Source organism: Nannobrachium achirus (genome assembly GCF_963921795.1).
Source record: "Nannobrachium achirus genome assembly, chromosome: 11".
NCBI lineage: Eukaryota > Metazoa > Chordata > Actinopteri > Myctophiformes > Myctophidae > Nannobrachium > Nannobrachium achirus.
The window spans coordinates 41,588,507-41,609,641 of NC_137820.1; the positions used below are offsets into that span (position 1 = coordinate 41,588,507).

A 21,135-nucleotide genomic window follows, 5' to 3' on the forward strand; every position below is an offset into this window, starting at 1 on the left:
AACCCCCAATATTTGTAAACCTGACCTTTGGCTCGTTACTTGGGTCTGCTCTTTTTTTCAGTTTTGTCAATAAAGGGCTGCTGTAAAAAAAAAAAAAAAAAAGAGAATGGCCACTAGATCCCACCCCCGGCCTCCGGTCATGCGCTAGAAATAGATTTGTTTTCCAGATATCACAGTAAAAAAGCACTAGTCCGGAATTGTCCTTTATGTACAAATAAAATAAAGCCCCCCCCCCCCCCCCCCCCCCCCCATACTGCAGTATCTTTGAGGACCCCCCTCCCCCCCCTGTTGAAGACCCCTAATTTAGATGATAAAATACATCCACAATAAGAGGACCAGCAGGTGTGTCTGGTGAGGGGTGAAGGTTAACTGCCCGCCCGCGGAGTGGCTCCAGGCGAAGTTGACGTCCAGGTCGGGGATGACGTTCAGGGTGAGGGCCGAGCGACACGGCTTCTCTGTGTAGCACAGGCAGTCGAAGCGCTGGTCGAACCAGTCCACGTCCTCCTGGGACATCTCGCCTTTCACCGTCAGCTCGCCGCTCCTGTATCTCTTAATGATGAAGAACAGGCTCATTATAGTTTATTAAGAAATAATGGAAACTGGCATTCACTAAACGTGCGAGCTCAATCAAACCAAACAAGGCTTTGTTGTTTACAAAACAAATTAAAACGTAGAATAAAGGTAGAAAAGCCTCCCAAAAACTGAAGTGAAAAAGAAAAAGAACTGAGCAAATGGAGCCAAATGAACCCTAACGGGGCCGTTTGGTTCCATTTGTACACTGTCAGAGTTAAGAGGAGGCCTTGAAATTCGAAGGTTTGAGAAACACTGGTAAACGGTGCTAACCTTGATGTAGAAGTGACGGGGGTCCAGGTGCAGGTAGTCGTCGCTGTCCCAGTGCTTCCTCAAACATCTGCCCTGGGACTGACACAGAGCCCTGCTGCACATCTGGGCGGCCGTGGACACGTTGACCATGTAGCGGTTCATCACCCTCTCCAAGTGCTGCCGGGCGTCAAAGCACGAGTCCTGGTGTGCAGTGGGCAGTGGTGTAACGTAGTTGATTATAGACATACCGTAGATAATAGATTTACTTGAGTAAAGTTTTTAGGTATTTGTACTTTACTGGAGTATTTCCAATTTCCAGTACTTTTACTTCTACTCTACTACATCTCGGATCCAAATATTGTACTTTTACTCCGCTACATTTATATGGAAACTTAGTTAGTTAGTAGTTACTAGTTACTTTGTATGTATAACTTATATTACAAAACATACATTTACCACTTTAGCCCTATTTTATACCTAGGCTATTTGAAAATATAGCCTAATATATAAATATAGAGAGAGACTTTCCAGAAAACACATTTCAAGGTTATACATCTTATGTTTTTCGAATTAATTATTTTTCAGAAAACAAGGCATTTTTTACCTCTGTGTCAGTGACGTTCATGTCCCCCCAGGATATGACGCCGGAGGCGCCTAGTGCTGCTGCTTCTCCGATGGTGTTCACCAGGTCATACTGGAAAACAACTGTTATTCAATCAAATAAACCCACAGAAAATACTGTTGTGTATACAATCAAAACTCATTTAGCCTATCATTGCCACCATAACCAGGCCATAGAGTCCATATTGTGAGCTTGTAGCTTTCCGGTCAGTATTTAGTTGACTTCAGCTTTTTCCCCACAAACAGAACATAGTTCAAAACCTTCTGTGACCCATTAAAACTGTGTTGTGTTAGATTTTTATGTTCACTTCATGACGCACTGCGAGCTTGTACATTGCTATTAAAAAAAAGAAGAAAATCTGATCTACAAGCTTGCAGATCTACAAGCTCGCACTCGGTGCCGTGCTGTGAGCTTGTATAGATGCTATTTTTCAATAGCTAAAGTATAAAATAATTCCGGGTCTTAATGGGTTAAACATTAAACCGCTGAATACTTCACCTGAAACGCACCTCTGACATGTAGTCGTCGACGCTGTCCTTGTAGACGGGGCGGATGTAGGCGTAGACGGGCGTGGAGAAGCCGTCCTTGGCCAGCATGGACACCCTCATGGCCTCCTGGATGCGGTGGCGGACGTACAAGCGCGCCTGCCGGGAGTCCCGGAGCACCTCCTCCAGGTAGATGGACGGGTAGAGGGCGGTCACCTCCTCCCAGAGCCACTGCAGCTCATCGTTGCGCTCCTTCTCGAGCTCGGGACACTTCCCGTCGTAGTCAATCATTTCCTGGTTTGTAGGGATGGACAATTAAAAGGTGGTTGCACACTGCTGTGTTTTTCGTTGCGGTTTGGAAATCCAAAATCCGCCAAAAAAAAGAAAGAAAAAAAAAATTGGGGAAAAAAAATTATATATATATATATATATATATATATATATATGCACACGGCAGTGTGTAAACGTGATTGACATAACATGAGGTTGATTTTTGTATTTACGTGCTCCGAAATTGAACGCAGCAGTGCTGAAAAAAACGCAGCAGTGTTCAAAGACCTTAAATCAGTCATCAGATCGCTATCGGCCGATGTTGGCCCTAAAATGCAATATCGGTATTGAACAGATATCAAATAATATATCGGTTTTAGCCGATATTTCATTTTATAATATGTTTGAATGTGAAACTGAAAAAGCCTTTTGTGGTGAAGTTGGAAGATTTTAAAATAGAAATCTTACATTCTAGCTGTTTATGTTGGGATGGGCCAACATTTCAACAACTGTGCATCCCTAGTTTTGGAATAAAGAGGAATTGCTTTTGCAAATGTAGTTTTTTTAAATACAGAATGAGATCATATCGGTTTGTATCGGTTATCGGCCATAACAGCAATTATTGTATCGGATATCGATATAAGAGAGACTTCGGATAGAAATGTCAAACCGCCCACCCCTACCTGGTTGTAGTCGTAGTTGTAGCAGTCGGGGAACAGGTAGTAGCCCCACAGCCTCTTGGGCCTCAGTCTCTTCCCAATGCGGATGGAGCGGGTGAAGTAGCGCCGGGCCCCGCGGTCAAACAGCATCTTGGCCCGGGCCTCCACTTGGTCATCGGACAGGCTGGAGTTCCTCCTCTTGACCGACTCGATGGACAACTGCCGGTAGATGTCTTTGCTGCCCCAGTTTCGGACCCACTGCGGCCGCCACTCTTCGAAGTCGAGGATGGCCAGGCCTGATCGTATAGGGAAAGCGTTCTCAAACTTTTACATTTCAAGGTCTCCCCTTACAATAAGCAAGATAATACATTAATACATCATAGAAATAGTAATCTAAGAAAAAAAACGTAGGTAGACCAAGCACCTATTCAGTAAAAAACATTATAAAATAAAATAAAAACAAAGAAAAAATGCTATGTATACAATATATGTATGGTCATTGAGGATAGGCAAGTGCTACGGTAAGTGCTATGAGCTAAGGTGGAGTCTGAAGAGGTGAGTCGTCGGACCACGGCGGAAGCTAGGGAGCGAGTCTGCAGTTCTAATTGCAATGGGGAGTTTATTCCACAGTTTGGGGGCTACGAGGGCGAAGAGTGTAGGACGAGTGGATCGTTTGTCCTGGAGTTTTTAGCAGGGGTTCTGTCAGCTTCCCTGTGTTAGCTGATCTGAGTGAACGAACGGGTGGGGTTGTAGGGATTGTTCAGGCGTTGAAGGTATCGAGGTGCCATACCTTTGGCTGCTTTGAAGGCCAGCATCAGTGTGTTGTACTGTTTTTTGTGCGGGCAGCAACCGACTCGGTTATTCAATTAATCGGAAAAAGTTAATCGAATAACCGCTGAGAAAAACTAAAACGATAGTTAGACAGCCTTTCTTTTACCTGCTTGGCCCACTTCCGGGATGTAGTTCTCGATGTCGTCCTCGGCCGCCTCGCGGTGGTCATCCAGGTCGATAAACTGCGGCAGGCCCTCCTCGAACGTCTCGCCAGTGTCCTCGTCCACGTATGGGAAGATGCCGAAGCGGTCAATGTAGAAGATGGAGATCCTCTGGTCGGTGGCCGACTTCAGCGTGCTGCTGACCAACTGGAAGTGTGACAGATCCAGGTGGATGCCGAAGCGGCTGTCGCACAGCTCCGTGGGGGCGTTCCACATGAAGACGAACGGGTGGTCGGGCTCCACGGGCGGGTCGGTCCTGATGAAAGCCTGGCTGCAGTGAAGTACGACCGATGAGAAGATGAGGACATGGAGCAAGAAGTGGAGCTTGACTTCATGGGGCCATTGGTCCGATTTCATGCTGAAGCCGGGTCTATAGTTCTGAAGGAGACAAGACGGAATAATACATTATGAAGAAATTCTACATAGAACATACAATTGGACTTGCACTTCATAAGTATGTGCAAATAAAGTGCATGCTATAAGTGATAGGACTTTGTAGGAGTAGGCAACCTTAGGCACGGGTGCAGACATTGTCGCAGGGGAGGGTGATCACTGGCGGGAGAGTCTTTTTTGCAGGTCTTTCAGTCTGAGTGTATCAAAAAAGCACCTTGGTTAAGGTGGAGACGACCTCCCATTGGTCCGACCAGGTTAACATTCACCAGCGTCAGCAGGTTAGCATTTCACCAGGTTAGCATTCAACAGCGTTAGTTTTACTGAGGTTAGTGTTAGGGTCTAACCTCTCCCGACTTTCGGCACCTCCGTGCAGCCAATCACAAGCTTCCGCTGCCTTAACACAGTTGCTTTTTTGATACACTCCGACTGAAAGACCTGCAAAAAACACTCTCCCGATCACTGGCACACTGGCATAAGTGTGATATAGAGGGAGGCCCCTCTTACTAAACAAACTGTGTACTACTATCAGAATATAGGTTAAACATTTATAGTATACAATCATCCTTTTGTTTTAGCCAACAATAAATACCTTACAGTACATGCCTTTACATGTTTAAAAGTGAGTAAAATGTTGTCTCAGGGTTAGGCCATAATTCTGAGTTTTAGTAAATGACATCTGCTTGGCATGTGGTACAATACTGTAAAGAAGGATGATTTGTGTTTTTTAATTTCCTTGAAGACAGGCATCTGCAAAAGCTATTGTTTGGATCTCCTCCTGTGATGATGTAAAGGACCGGAATGGGGTTAATCTCAGTTGTAATCTGCTGCTTGCGCATTATGAGATGAGATTAAATATTATGTCCTGGGAAGCAGACTGAAATATGCTAAGCACATTTATTCAATATTGACTTTTGAGGGGCTTCCATTTTCACATATTTTGTCTATATGCCAGGAATGTGTTGACAATCTTTTAAAGGCAACTATTAGCATATCTATTCTGAGCATGTCATATAATGTCATAATGTCAGGCGTACTTTCTCCAAAATTAGGGAAACATTCGCAGATCTACAAGCTCAAAATACACGTTGTGTGCTTGTAGGACAGGTCAGGTATTTTCAGCAAAGAAATTTGTTGTAGTGGGGAAAAAAGGGGGGTGAAGGGTCAATGAAGTATCGGGTTGAAATGGTATAAATGATCACAATTACAATTTACAGTAGGCATTTAGAAGACATTCTTAATCCAGAGCGATATACCTGCACACAGTGCACAGTAAGCAAAGTATTAATAAATCAAATACATAGATCTAGGATCATAGGTAAATCAATAACCTGAGAAAATATACTTTTTTTAACATGAACCATTTAATCCTTAGATATACTTTGTTGTACAACAAATTATGAAAATAGCTGATCCATGTGAACTTGTAGATATGCTATTTTTGCAACAAAACAAGAGAAAAAAAAGAGTCAAAATCTTTGAAAGCAATTGTGCGCATTTTGAAAATGTGCCCTTATAATAGGGACGGGGGACAATGTTGTTAACACCTGAGGCAGGGTCTGGGAAGTGAAGTCTCACGTTAACTGTCTATTATAATAACATGTTAACATGGTTATTAAGTCACTCTTCTCAATTAATCATCAGTTACAGTACAGCTGTTGACCTTGACCCCATAAACACACTCTCTGGTTTACAACCGCTTTCCAAACTTAAAAACAAAGGTGAGGAGACGACCGATCAACCTTTGAACCCCATAAGAAATACCTCAAAAAGACATTTATCATGTCAAATTAGGCAACAACAATACTAAGAAAGTGTTAAAAAATACAAAGATTTTAAATGTACCAACCTGTTCCAGAGACTCTAGTATAATTCCTGCAGTCTACAACGCACACCTGGCAAGCTCTCTTTTGAGATGATTATTAACGTGTCGCCATAAACGTCACCCTGACAGTAGCTCTCGTGTGTGAGGAACCCAAATAGAATGTCTTTAAATAAGTTCTGCGATATGCTTTGAGGCTAGTTTAAGTTACACGAATGGAAGACACTTGTGGAAACTTGTCTTGGAAAGCAGGAACCTGATTCGTCCCCTCTTGCCCCGAGGAGGCAGGCTTGATTTTTTGGGGGGATTTTCATGGACATTTTAACAGGCTGAAAAGATTTGTAGCAGTCTGTGTATCAGGACAATGTGTGTGGACCCCAGTAGCTACTACTCATATCCTCAGAATGTGTCGGGGCACGTAAGGAATGTGTTCTGTCTTTTTCTACTTGGTCAGCTCCAGTTGGAAAACTACAGCACTACAGTGATAAACTGTTTACAGAGCTCGATCAGCTTCAAGAGAATTATGACAAACCATTTGGTCTGGTTGCCACAATGAGTCACACACACACACACACACACACACACACACACACACACACACACACACAAAGGCGCGTGTTCGCTCTTGCTTCTGTCTTTTTCACTTTTTAATCATTTTGTAATAAATATTTGTTTACAGGTGGTGTAAGTGATCTTTTTGTAAGCAAGTGTTAAATAGCTCTGTATTCACCTATAATTTATTTCACAAATCAATAAATCAATTGAGATACATCATCTCATGTTCAAGGGGCCATTGGGAACTGCACAACAAAAAATAAAACAGTCATTGCTATTTGTTCAGTAATAACTCTCCAGCTCTAATCAGAAAATACATCTTCAGGATAGTTGATATGTTTTTGGTGAAACAAAAAGTTAAAAGCTAAAGCACTATATTCTGATAGTAACCATATGCTATAGAGTATAGAGTGTTCAGTAACATGAGTCTCCAGCTCAGGTGACACTGACAACATTTCAGCCAATCAGGAAAGGGCACCCATTTATCAGCTTCATTGTTATAGCGTTCCCGTTCCAATGTTGTCTTTTCATAATTGTGTCATCACTTCCAATTTCACTTGTTTAATCTCTATTCTGACTGAGTTCTCTATCCTGATTGGATAAAATTGGTATCCCGACCTGAAAATGCATTTTCTGTTTAATAAAGAACAGGAGAGACATGGAGACTCTTTGACTGACTGATTGATTGATTGGATATTTTAATTGACAAACTGGAATACAGCAAAAGTACAGTTAAAACAACCTGCCTAAAAAGAACACGCCAAGAAGGTCCTTGTGGTCTTGTTTCTGTTGGGGTCTTCCTGTTACTGAACAGACACTATAGCAATGAGTACTACTATCAGAATATAGCGCTATTTAACACTCTATTTTAACTAAAGAAAATCATTTACCCTACCTTTAATTTCATCCAGTCAGGAGAGAGAACTCCTACAGCAGGATACATAAGTAGGAAGTGTTGAAACAAACAAATAGACACAATTGGAATTGGAACACTATAAATTTAAGTTGATAAATTTGTCTCTTTTGTTTTTGATTGATTGAATACTTCATAAACAGTTTGCAAAAAAAAATAAAGAATGGCACGGTGGCACACACTGATTGTGATCCATCTGAACATGTATTTTATGCTTATGAAAGAGCCGGAGAAACAGGGAGTCACCTAAATGGTAAATGGTGCATTTATATAGCGCTTTTAATCCAAAGCGCTTTACATAGATTGTGCATTACATTCACCCATTCACACACACATTCATACACCAGTGGCGGAGGAAGCCATGCAAGGCACCAACCTACTCACCGGAGGCAATTAGGGGTTCAGAGTCTTGCCCAAGGACCCTTCGACATTAACTCAGGGGGAGCCCGGATTCGAACTGGGAACCCTTCGGGATTTATACCCTTCGTGCTCTAATACCAGTTTCTCTACCCCTGAGCTATGCCGCCCCTATAGCCGCCACCTAGCTGTTACTTGTGTCAGTCTATTGTATGATTACTATCAAAATATAGAGATTAACCTTTTAACAAAAGAATATAGCACCTTTACTTTCTTGATTATATGAATGAATTAATCTGGCATTTGACCAAAGTTTGTGTTCATCCAATACGTTTTGCATAACAGCTATCCTAGCAGTTATTACAATCTTATCGTATTTACAGTATGTCTTGCTTTGTAGCTCATGTTGCACTGCACACTCACACTTTATTACTGTACAAAACGTTGGCAGTACACCTCGCCTAATAGACCATATGAGTAATTAACACTTTAACTTAAACCAAACGCTCTGATTTGAAATTTGTTTAACTTGGTAGGTTACCCATGTTAACAGTCAACATCTGCACTGTTATCCATGAATGATTACACTAATTATTGAATGATTTGTTTTCAGATATGATGATGACCCCTATTGCTTAACAAAAACAAGCAGGCATTGTTATAGTTTACATGAAAGCCATGAGGTAATGTTACACAAGAAAAACAGACTGTAACGTTAAAGAACAGAAGAAGTATTATTTAAAGGTACGCCTGCCATTATGAGCATTTTGGTGATGAATAAGTGAATATGAGCTGGTCTAGTCTGCCACTCTTCTTACCTGTGATTATAGTGTTGTGTTTTGCTGTCATTTTCATTTTGATATCAGGCCCATTATCGCCCCCCCCAGCCCGCCCGCCCACCCGCCTGCACACACACCCGCCTGCCTGCACGCACACACACACACACACACACACACACACACACACACACACACACACACACACACACACAGAGCTGGTTAAACATTTTGCCTCATGCTAGATGCAGAATAGATGTGCCTCAAGCTAGATGCAGAATAGATAGTAGATACACCATAAAAATGCTAATATACAGCATACGATTTGTGAAAGTGACAAACGGGCTTCACAGTTATGTCAGGTGTGTTCATATGCTAATGGTGATGCGATTTCAGATCAATTGCTCCAGCCACTGAGGAGAAACGCTGTGACAGACACTCACTCACTCAGACAGACAGACATTCGCAAAATTATAGTATAGATAAAATAAAGAACTTAGCTCATCGTTTCACACGAAACAATGTAAACATTCTGAATAGGTTTAGTTTTTATTTCCTCTTGCAGTGTTTGTAATAACCCAAGATGTAACCAAGTAACGCAAATTCCACTGCCAAGGCCTTGGGGTCAAACTCATTAGCAGGCCCACTCAGTTATGTTGATAGCGAAGTTAATCATACTTGTAAAACAGTTAACCTGTACTTACATTAAGATGCAGCAATATGCTCTGGAAGGAACAGCAATAACGTCAATCCATGGGTTCCACCTGTTAAGCCATGGGTTCCAGTTCCACCTGCTAGCCATTCATCCTGGACACGCTGACGGACGCTATGTCCACAGTGACAACTGAACAATGACACCAACATGTCCTCAGTGTTGATTAAGGCACACACACACAGAGAGAATGGCCACTATAGGCATTATGTGACTGATGTGAGTCATGATTGATAGGGAAGACACAGGATAATAAGAATAGATAGAAACATGATGTTCTATGAGTTGTGCTTCATCAACAGTGACATGCTGTATCCTTGGGGCCTGCTGTGATAAAGAAGTGTACACACGCTGACAGAAACACATGCTTACACAGCTTAAGAGTGACTTAGGTAGTATAACATATCGATGTCGGGCAGAAACCTCTTATCTCTATATTTAATTTCTGTTTTTTTTTTCTTCTCGTAAAATTGACACCCTACTTGATCATACTATAGCGTCACACAAAAGTAGCAGATATGCAAACTCGAAAAAGCACGAAGCGACACATATTGCGCTTTTAGAACTGCAATGCTACTTTTGAATTTGAATCCTGAAAGGTTAACAGTTCTGGACGTATGAGGATTCCACCCGACAGAGACGACGTATATGTAAACATACTGGAATGTGGGTCAATGTGCATGTCACAACAATGTAAAAAATGTAAAATACCAGTAAGACTCCCTAATCGGGAGATAAGCGACCGTAGGTCACTTATCTCCACAAATAGGGCAAACATTTTTTCTTCCAAAAACTTCCTGATCCATGTTGATGAGATGAGTGTAGACATACTGTGTAGTGATTTTCGTGATTTGAGGGCCAAAACTGTAGGAGCAGTGGCCAAAAATGTGTTTTAAAAATCGGCCTGTAGGTGGCGCTAGAAGAGGGCCATGTGAGAAATGAGGGGTGGGGTGTCCGCGTTGCCTTGGCGGACGAATAGGTACTGGCCCCGGCTCTCCCGGACGCTCCTAGCCAGAGTTACGGCATTTTATGTGAGCTGCAGTGGCAGGGGGTCCTCCACTGGGGGCGCCACCACTTTTGCATCCGTTCTGGAGCACCAGGAGTGGGTGGTCCCCAGGAATTCCCCGTGAGCACCTCCGTTGGGGTGGTCATTTGGTAATTTTTGCACATGTGCTCATTTTTTACACTTGGGGGTCCCCCAGGGAGCTGGGGGTCCCTGGAGCTCCGGGGGTAGTTTTGGCAGGTAAGGAGTGTGTGTGCAAAATCTGGCATGGATCGGGGCAACGGTTGCGTAGATATGAGCAGGGCAAAAGTGTGACGTGTGACGTGTGACGTGTGTGACGGACAGACGGACACCTCGAGCAGCTTTCTGTAGTAAGTGCGACCTCCGGTCGCAATAAAAGAACTTCAAGGATTAGGCATTGCCAGGTTTTAGGTTTCCGCCAGACACTTGCTGTTAATCAAACTATGACAGTGGCGGACCTTGGTTTGTAATTTATGGCTAGAAAGCCATGCAGGTTTGATGGTTTGCACCATGTGTTCAAGGTCTGAGACAGCAGGGTTTCCCTTTGCTCAGACACTCCCTCTTATGATATTAGCTACAGTAGGCTATCTTTGCTGATCTCTGCTATGCGAAGTGTAATGCATGGACATAAATAGGCAAGGCCTTACATGCCCCCAAAACCCTTCACGGCAAGATTGTATAAATGGAACTACAGGATAAAACAGCATTACCCTGAAAGCATCATTACCCTGAAATGTAGATAAATAATTAACACCATGAGTAGTGTGTCAACTTCCTACTTGCCTGTAAGACTTATATCTGACCCGACAGAGAGCAAGAGAGATGGCGCCAAATCACAACACAAGTTATCTCATGAAGCTATTAAGTCAAGCCAAGAGTTAATTTACACGCAAACACATGAATGAAGCATCAGAGCAAAGCAGCAAGAGAGTGCCTGAAGAAATTGTCCCGTCCTTAGGGGAAGGTAGGCCTACAACAAAACCTACAGGAGTGTGAGGGAGCTGTCAATCAAGCCTGGTTGTGTGCCCACAGGTAATCAGCCAGAGATAAGTGAAAACACCTGTGTGAACTTCCTGTTGATCATGCTGCTCTGTGCCTCTTCCCTGCAATGCTCTGGTGCCTCACCTCATACAAAACTTGCGCAAATTGCACAATAATAGTAGTTGTTACTTAACCGGCCACAAACACAACTTGAAATAGTTTTCTGAAGAAATGGTGACACTTGGAGTCTAGGAGAATGACTGTACAATATACAGAGTGGAACCAGATGCTATGTTGACATGGTGTATTTAAGGTGATGCAATATCATTTAATATGGTACAGTCTCAGTTAGCAATAACTTGCTGCCAAATTAGTCTATCAGCTGATATACATTGTTGAAGCAGCCATAGGCTGGAGAAGTTAAACAAATGCATTTTATCTGATTTCAGCCTTGTTTACTCGAGGACATTGCGAAAATAGCTTTTGATCAACAAAGCTAACTGTGGGCAGTTGTTTGTCTTGTCAGCCCTGATATGAGTTATCAGTAGGCTACTATCTTTTATCTCTCCCCATTGCCCAGGGCAAATAAATGCTAGGTATTAGCTGCAAATTGCAACACTAGATCTTTTTTTTTAATATGTTCAATCTACAGTAGGGTTGCAATACCTGCCATAGCAGCCAATGCATCAAAACAGTGTTTTGATATCTGATTTTATTAAACAATGTCAAACTCACCAACATTGGGGCTGTATGGAAAGCTTGGAGTATCCGCCCGCTTTCTATCTGCAAAGTGTTTGTTTCATAAAAACCCAGCGTATACATGTTATGAGTTACTATCTGTCAATAAATCCCACATGTTTTTGTTTTTTTTCTAAGTGTTGAACTTTGGAAGCGCTCGTCTTCTATAACGCAATGTTTAATACAATCAGATAGCAATTTTTTTTTGATGCATTGGCTGCTTATTGGAGGTATTGCAACTCTAGATTCAACTGATTTAAAAATAATCTAGTGTTGCAATTTGTGGCTAGCTAGGTATGTGGTATATAGATTAATCACAGAGGCAAACACCATTGCCTGAGGTTAGTTATCAAGTCATAAAGACAATGAGAAAACATCATTAGGCCTACCCATTTTCTCCCCAATGTAATTATTGCCAATTCCCCAGGTGTCCTTGCTTGGTCCCTGTTGCTGCCAACCCCCACCCTGCTTGAGGAGGGTGTATAAACAGAGGGTGAGTTGTTTTAAGCTTGCTTTATTTGCACAAAAGTTTAAATGGGCTACCAAAGGGTTAGGGTGAATGAATGCCAGCCACGGCTGGCATTCATTTCAGCCTCTCCAAATGACATGAAAATAGAAAATGGTGTCACTTTTATTATCTACAGTAAGGGTTTTCAAAGTGGGTGTCGTGACAGTAGTCCAGGGGTACCGCGAGATAATTTGATAATATTTCGAATTTATTTGGACACTTAAAAATAGTACTTTGTATCATTTTAAACTTGAAGTACCAAGTTATTTTCAGTTGTAACAATAATGGCTATTATCTCAACGTAATCATGGGGAGAATAATAGCAAAAATGCCCTTATGTTTCCTCTTGGAGATACGCAATTAAAAGCAAAGCTGGGAGTGAAAATTATGAATATAATGTAGAGGTGCCTCGGAGTAAAAAATATTTATAGGGGTGCCTTGAGCCAAAAAAGTTTGGGAACCCCTGATCTACAACACTGCTTCTCAAAGTGGGGTCCAGACAGGGACCCCAGGAGTCATTGTGGGTGTTGAGGAGGGGGGAATGAGGAACAGTTTAAAACACTTTGCAAATAGATGATCTCTACAATCTCACGTGTGACAGGCTGTGTGCTTGTTGTAGATCCACTATTTTCAAAAACCGTTGACTTATTTGAATAACCAGTGCACTGAATCTACAGACTTAAACATGAATAAACATCAGAGATGGGAAAAGTACTAACATGTTTTACTCAAGTAAAAGTATCAAATACTGCAATGTAGAAATACTCTGTAACAAGTAAAAGTCTGGAATTCAAAATAAACCTGAGTAAAAGCACAAATATTTGTATCAAAATGTAACAAAAGTACACGGCTCATTATGCAGAATGTGAATGTCCCATTTCACAAGTTTTCAAATGTAGAAAATGTGGAAACAGCCGATCTACAAGCGCACAAGCATTGTGAACTATTGTAGCTTGGCTATTTTTGACTTGCCGAAATGTATATAGGGCTGAAGTAGACCTAATGTATGTTTTGTAATAATAATCATCTAAAAAGTAACTAGTAAATAAAAGTCAAATCATTTTCGTGGAGTAAAAAGTACAACATTTGCCTCTTGAGGTGTAGCCCTAATGGAGTAGAAGTAAAAGTACATAACATTGGAAATACTCCAGTAAAGTAAAACAATACAAATCAAAGTTGTACTTAATAAAATGGTAAATGGTGTATTTATATAGCGCCTTTATCCAAGGCACTTTACAATGATGTTGCATTACATTCACCCACATTCTTCTCACACACATTCATACACCGATGGCAGAGGAGGGGAAATCTCGCTCTTTCGAACGACCGTCATTTTGACAAAGGAGCGTCGGGAGGGTTAGCGACTCACCCCACGGAGATTAGGTTTAGGGTAAGGGTTAGAAATGGGTGTCGAGCAGATGACACGTAGTAACAGCAAAACCGCTACCGGCAGAGGAAACCATTCAAGGCACCAACCTGCTCATCGGGAGCAATTCAGCGTCTTGCTCAAGGACACCTCGATACTAAGCGTCAAAATAACAGCTCTGGGGGAGCCCAGGATCCACCAGAAGGTTCCCAAGCGGCCACTCTACCACTGAACCACTTCCGCCCCCACAATAGTACATTAGTTACTTCACACCACTGATAAACATGACGTCATCTGTCATGGCAGAGGACAGCTTGGCCCAGCACCTCCGGCCCGCGTAGCACTGGCAGGTGAAGCTCCGCTCCAGCGCGCGGAGGTCTGCGGAGGACGGCGTGCCCACGGCCAGGTACGTCCCCTCCACCCTCATGATGTCAAAGTGGGCGTGGTTGAGGTGGAGGTAGTCCCTGGACTCGTAGTCCTTGCGCACACAGCGGCCGTTGCCCTGGCACAGCGCGTGGCTGCACAGCCTGGCGGCCGCCGTGACGTTGGCCACGTAGCGGTTGAGGGTGCTGGTCAGGTATCCTGACAGAGCCTCACATGTAGCCTGTATAGGATGGAGAGGGAAGATGGTTGCAGATTAGTATGTGAACGGTCACAGCTTGTCTGTATGTACTGTATGTATCTCTGTCACACCTGACAATGTGGTTCTATGGGTTTGTCGCTCTGACGTCACTTTGATGTCAGGGGAACCACTCTTAACAGAATGGGTTAGCTGCTCTGTCATCACGCTCTGGCTTCACTGTGATGTCACACTAACAGAATCCATTTTATGCCCATATATGGAGTTCCCTGATGTCATCAATATTGAGCCTATATCTAACAGGACTTCATAAGGGAATGCCCATATATGGAGGCCACATATCGGCCATATACCACACTAACGCGGCTGGTTCTACAGATAGGGATCTCCATGTATGGGCATAAAAGGGTATGATGTCGGATGTCATAGACATCATAGGACTTTCACATAACGAATAACTGAACATGTTTGGGCTCTCATAGCATATCTCCATATACAGTATAATTGGCGCAAAGTTGCCCTTTTGGGGCGAGGTCGCATGTCGCCCTGAGGCGTCTTACTAGTTAGTACTTGAATATTTATTAGTCGGAAATGTAAATGGAATGTGGTACAGTAGGTAAGACACTAAAATGATCACACAAAAACGTCTGCATGGGACTTGTTTCCCCTGTGGTCCTGTATTCAATTCGTGAACATAAAACATAAACATAAAAAAGTAAAACCAAACTATAATACATTATCCTCAACAAAAACAAACACAAAGGAGAGAAAGGAAAAACACCTCCTTTCGATGAGAATTTACATTTACAGTGTACCTCCCCTTGTGGTTTTTCAGGCCAGTTCTGAAAGAGACCAGTGATACACATCCTTAAAGGACCTACACCATGAATTTTAACTTTTTCTATTTTAAAACCTTTTTTTGGGGTCCCACTGGCACCTTCTATCCTCACAAAGTCCTATTTCTGACCGTTGTGTCTTTCTCTGGTTTTGGGCAGACAGAGATGAAAAGCTTTCCACGGGTTCTCAGAACAGTGCTGTTCTGAGAGTTGACGAGAGTGACGTCACTCTCGGATTCCCGTTTTTTTTTTCAGAGTAAAAAAAAAAAAAATCAAAAACATTTTTTTTTTCAAAACTTTTTTTTTTTCAAAAAAAATGCAATGCAGAGTCAAAAAAAAACTTTAAAAAAAAATGTTTCTTTTTTTTTCAAAAACTTTTTTTTAAAAAACTTTTTTTTTTCAAAAAACTTTTTTTTTTCAAAAAACTTTTTTTTTTCAAAAACTTTTTTTTTTTCAAAAACTTTTTTTTTTTTCAAAAAACTTTTTCTTTTTCAAAAAACTTATTTTTTTTCTGGAAAAACCCCACTAGATGCGCCCCTGAGCAAACAGAGGCCGTTTTGGTATTGCAGCTGGAGAGCCTCATTATAGTAGAGCTAGAACAAACAAAAAGAATGGTCAGAGTGTTTTTTGAGGGTTAAAACCTGTCTAAGACTCAATTTTGAGCATATATTTATACAAAAAATATAGTTTTAAAAGCATGGTGTAGGCCCTTTAATGGATGGTGTCAGGACATTTTGCATTTTAGTGGCAGAGTAGTAGAGAATTGTGTTGGTTTTAGGTCAAACATTGTGAGCTTGCCTCGTAGGTGGGCTATTTTCTGCGGTTTATTTTGTGGGTTTTGTATTGAACCAATGAAAAGTATTAAGAGCTAGCTGTATGGTAGAGTATGTTAATGCAAGAATAGAACCTTCTGTATTAGCTGGAGCTGGTCTCCCTACTCTTACGTTGAGACATTTGTACCTTGGTATCGGGTAGTACTAGACATGGACACCTACTGCTGGACAAGCTGAAGCTCACAACCGCAACCGCAATATCTCCACGTACGAATTCCCACCAAGCTGGGATTCCTTTTTATAAGCGTGGTAGTCTCCAACTTGGGAAGACAGCAGTTTAAATCCAGGGTAGGAAATTAACTAAAGTATTATTGAAGCTTGGAATGTTGAAAGTGCAATGTATGGGCGACTGATTGATTGATTCTTGCAATTATTTATTTTTTGTCTGCGGATGTTTAGGGTGACTTTGGGGTAGAGAGAGGTCAGTGTCATTCACAAAGTGCAGTGAGGACACACGTTGCTCCTCCCCTGTTTGTGTGTTAGAGAATGTGCCTCAAGGAAGGCAAACAGCTTATTTCAACAGCACACAAACAAATGTCATGTCAGTCACGCCCGAGTTATACTGACTATACTGGCTTCAGTGTTACGCACGAAAATAGATGATCTATAAGCTTGTTGTCGAGTCACTCACGACGACGTGTTGCAGCACATACAAATCAGGCATCTTCCGATTTATACTTCACACAGGTCATTCAACATAGACCACTTGTGCATGATTCCCATGTTTCCTCTTACAATTCAGACATGGGGAGAGGGAGGCCTATACTGGACATATCTTGTGCGTTATCCAGCTGTCTGTGTTTTTTCCTGGGCAGTGCCGTATGACTGCCACATCACCTTTAGGATGTTCATGATGACTCAAATTCCCAAGAAAGATTTTAAAGTTCCCATGGAATTCCTGTCAGGATGTGTCATGGAGAACTTGTAATGGATATCGTGTTTGAGGACACCATTCAAAGTAATAGGGCGACCTAATACAGGGCACTGAAGTGTGTGATCACTGCCGCTAGAGCCCTGCAGGCCCGACGGGACCCGACCACGGCCCGCCAAAACGGGCTCACAAATGGGCCTAGGGCCGGGCCCGGGCTCAGAACCATGCTCTGAACATTTCGCGCTGTGAATTTCACACATGACGTCTCTGTGTGGCTTAGCTAGAATGGAGTGTGGTGTGTGTGAGTGCTGCCTCCCATAGCCTATGGGTTCTATCCGTATCTATAGCAACACGGCTCTGATTGGTTGTGACATGAGTACATTAGCCAATGGAGAGCCGTAACGAGCCGAGGGCTTGACGGATTTTCTTCTGTCACACACTCACACAAACTCTGTGTGTCTACTCTGCGACTCTGCGTACACAGCGAGACTAGAAAATTAGGAGCACTACTGTAGTTTCACCCATTTCACTGTCATTTCTCAAATAAATCGCCCTGTAATGATTCCCTGACCTCCCGTATCAGTTACGGGATGCGTGCGTGTGTCTTCACTCTTTAGTACTGGCCATCTCGTATTTTACGAGATGGCTTGTAACCACGGGCAGCAAGCCGACAATAATAACAATATCTAATTGCTGTGAAGATATACAGTAATATAACAGCGGTCCAGGCGCGTACCATATACGCGTTGATGCATGACAGCGTGTCGTGGATTCGAGTCCCGTTCCCGACGACCTTTGCTGCATTCGGTCGGTCGGTCGGGTCGGGCGGGGGGTGGTGGGGGGGCCCTTTGATTTGGAGAAGCGCCAGGGCCTGTGAATCCTTAAGCCGCCACTGCATGTCTCTCCCCATCTCTCTCCCCATTTCCTGTCTGTCTACTGTCCTATCTATACTGCCCCCCCCCCCCTCCCCTCCCCCCCCAAAAAAGTACTGCCATCCTCTATTTGGAATCCCCATAGGCCTTTCGGGATTCCAATGCAAAAGAAATAACACTGTGGCCCAGGGGTAGTAGGAAATGGCGTCAGGACAGACAGCTCCTCCTGTACAATTAGGGACGATGCATACAGGGGCACGTACCTTTTAGGCGAAGCCCGAACTGGCGAAGTGGGGAAATGTCCGATACCGTAGCGATCTGGCGAACGTCTTCTGGACAGGGCGTTTATCGTGCGCTTGCCCAGGCCTTACGGCCTGGGCATAAATATAACGATTGCATTCACCACGGCTTCGTAACTCGCGCGGCGCTCCGCCGGCCGCGCGGCCCTGGCCCGCTCTTCGCGGCCACTCGCGCCTGCGGCGCTCGGGGGCGAAGAGCAGGACCAAGGTCCGCTGGCCTTCGCGCCGCTTGCAATGTCGTGGACAATCGATTCGCCAGATCGCTACGGTAGGAGACAAATCCCCACTTCGCCAGTTCGGGCTTCGCCAGAACAGGACTTTCCCGCATACAGTACAGTTCGGTTCGGGGAGTCACAAAATCTCGGCACCACCGAACAGCCGTCGACGGTACATTGTTTTTCATTTCATGGGGCCTTTAAATTACAGTAGCGGTCTATTTGACATTTGATCAAGCTATAAATGAACAGGTCAACAGCAATAAATTAAAGTTCAAAGGCCTGTCATAAGTTCAAAAATAGCTTTTATGTGGCACAGTACTCTCATACGTCTGAGAGGTGGTGTGTGCAGCCTGTGTGCAAACATCTATACCTTTATTTATAGTTGTAAATACTATTTTCCTATTGGCCTCTGAGCAGCTCCAGTGTTGCAATGTAAAAATTGTGTAATGTGTAATCACACAATGATGCTGCAAGAAGCTGAGGAGTTGTTATCTCATAACGTTCACAGGAAGTGAGGAAAGTTACCGTGTCATTGAAGTCAGCACTGGCCCCCCACAGGACTGTCCCTGAGGCCCCCAGGGCTGCACTCTCTCCTATGGTGTTCACCAGGTCCTCCTGGATGGCAAGGAGAGAGACATTAAATATGTGTAAGTCAGGGGTCTTCAATGTTTTTTTCTGGCCAAGGACCCCTTATCTGAGTGAGAGATCCCCCACTCTACATATTGTTTAAAAATTGTGTTGCAGATTAAGCTTTTTTCATTGACTATCATCAGTGTTGTGTAAATTAATGTTTTATATATATATATATATATATATATATATATATCCACTCTCAAATACTTAGTAAACTTGACCTTTGGCTTTGGTACTTTGTTTGCTCCTTTTCCCCTCTATGGTGTAGAGGGGAAAAGGAGCAAACAAAGTACCTGGCAAACCTTGTTGCCAAAAATATTTACAAGCAAGCTCATGTGAAGTTATGAGTTGTTATGAGCGTGTCGATTTTCGGCTAATGTTCCCCTCAGAATAGGGTTGCTAGGGTTCAAGTGGTTAACAAAAGATGTAGTGGCCCTGTTGAAGACCCATAGTGTACCAACCTCAGTACACCATGGAATTGTGGACAAAATCTTATCCAACAATTCTTTTGGGGGGGGTTTTGGGTCTGAGAATCTATCTCATCAAATGGTGGTCCTGTAGCTCAAATGCAGAATAAACAATGGACCATTATGAAAAAACCACTGCACTGCCCAATATGCAACTATGAACATGCTCACCATGCTTAGATACTTGTTCTGATCGCGGTACAGTGGTCGCGAGTAAACGTAGACGGGCACCGTGTACGGCCGTTTGGGAAGCCTGGCCACCCGTAGTGCCTCCTGAACGCGGTTCTGGACATAGAGCGTGGCCTTGGCACTGTTCCTCAGTGTCGAGTGCAGGTAGACGGAGGGGTAGAGGGCCGTGCTGGCCTCCCACAGCCACCGCATGGCGTCGTTGTTCCGCTGGGTGGTCTCCGAGCACCTCCCTGTGTAACCGCGCTCCCTCCAGCCGTGGTTGTAGCAGTCAGGGAACAGGTAGAAACCCCAGCGTTTCTTGGGCTTCTGCCGGATTCCTAGCTTGAGGGTCTTTTCCATGAAGCCCCTACCGGCGGTCTCAAACTGGCTTTTAGCCATTGCGGTTATTTCGTCCAGGTCTGAGTGAGAAGCCGGCCTCTTCTGGGCATAAGCGACGGATAGCTTCTGATAGACGCGTTTCGATCCCCAGTTGTGGTCCCACAGGGGGCGCCACGCTTCCCAATCGATGACGGCCAGGCCGGGAAGTGAATTGATGTAGTGGGCAATGTCCCCCAGGGCCTTGTCCAGGTGCCGCGTCAGGTTGCCCTTCTGGGGGAGGCCGCCGTTGAGTTGCTTCTCTGCCGGTGGCGTGCCAACAACCCTCGGATAGAGCCCGAGGCGGTCTTCGTAGAAGATGGTGAGGAACTGACCGGGCAGAGTGGCCGGCGTGGTCACGGCGTGGAAGGCCGACATGTCCAGCGGGACTCGTAGGTCTCTGCATCTCTCGGTGGGGGCCTGCCACACAGCTATGAAAGGATGTCCGTCGATCAGCGGCGCCTCCGTGAGGGGCAAGGAGGACGAGAAGCAGCCCAGGACGTAGAGGGTGAGCGTGAACAGGAGGAGTGCCAGAGCACACTTGCTCAGGAGGAGGCGATGGTTCATGGAGGACAACTGCTCTGAGGAAATGAGACATGATTAGCGCTGTCACGATTAGAAATGTAACTCATTGATTGCCAAGGCTCGAGTTTCCCGAGTTATTACAGCAGTCCCAGGCTGCCACAGCCCGAGTTTCCCGAGTTGGCAGCCATTTTGAAAAAAAGAAAAAAAAATTATAAAAAAACAAAAACAAAAAATGCCTAAAATGTATTAGGCATGATCGCAATCGCAAAATTGCATGTTTAGCCCCATAACAAACACATCTTTCAAAATGGCAAAATGTTTGTTTTGTCTGACTTTGAAGGCTTCTATCTCATGAATGCCTGAACGTATTTCCAAGCGGAATTTTTTGTTTGAAAGCTGTTAAAAAGTACTACACATATGGTCATCTAGGCATGGGCGTGCACGATCCGTGCACTAAAAATTGATC

The 21,135-nt window shown here is 43.7% G+C and overlaps 1 protein-coding gene across 1 annotated transcript; it reads right to left on the minus strand.

The window, feature by feature from the left end:
• Nucleotides 1-303: 303 nt before the first annotated feature.
• spam1 (sperm adhesion molecule 1) lies at nt 304-20,711 on the minus strand (the record flags this gene model as incomplete). Its single annotated transcript, XM_080737076.1, has 9 exons — nt 304-549; nt 844-1,023; nt 1,427-1,516; nt 1,954-2,223; nt 2,883-3,154; nt 3,796-4,228; nt 14,264-14,596; nt 19,027-19,116; nt 19,773-20,711. 9 exons carry the CDS (start codon nt 20,709-20,711, stop codon nt 304-306), a joined length of 2,853 nt encoding a protein of 950 aa, XP_080593202.1.
• Between the last annotated feature and the right edge of the window lie 424 nt (nt 20,712-21,135).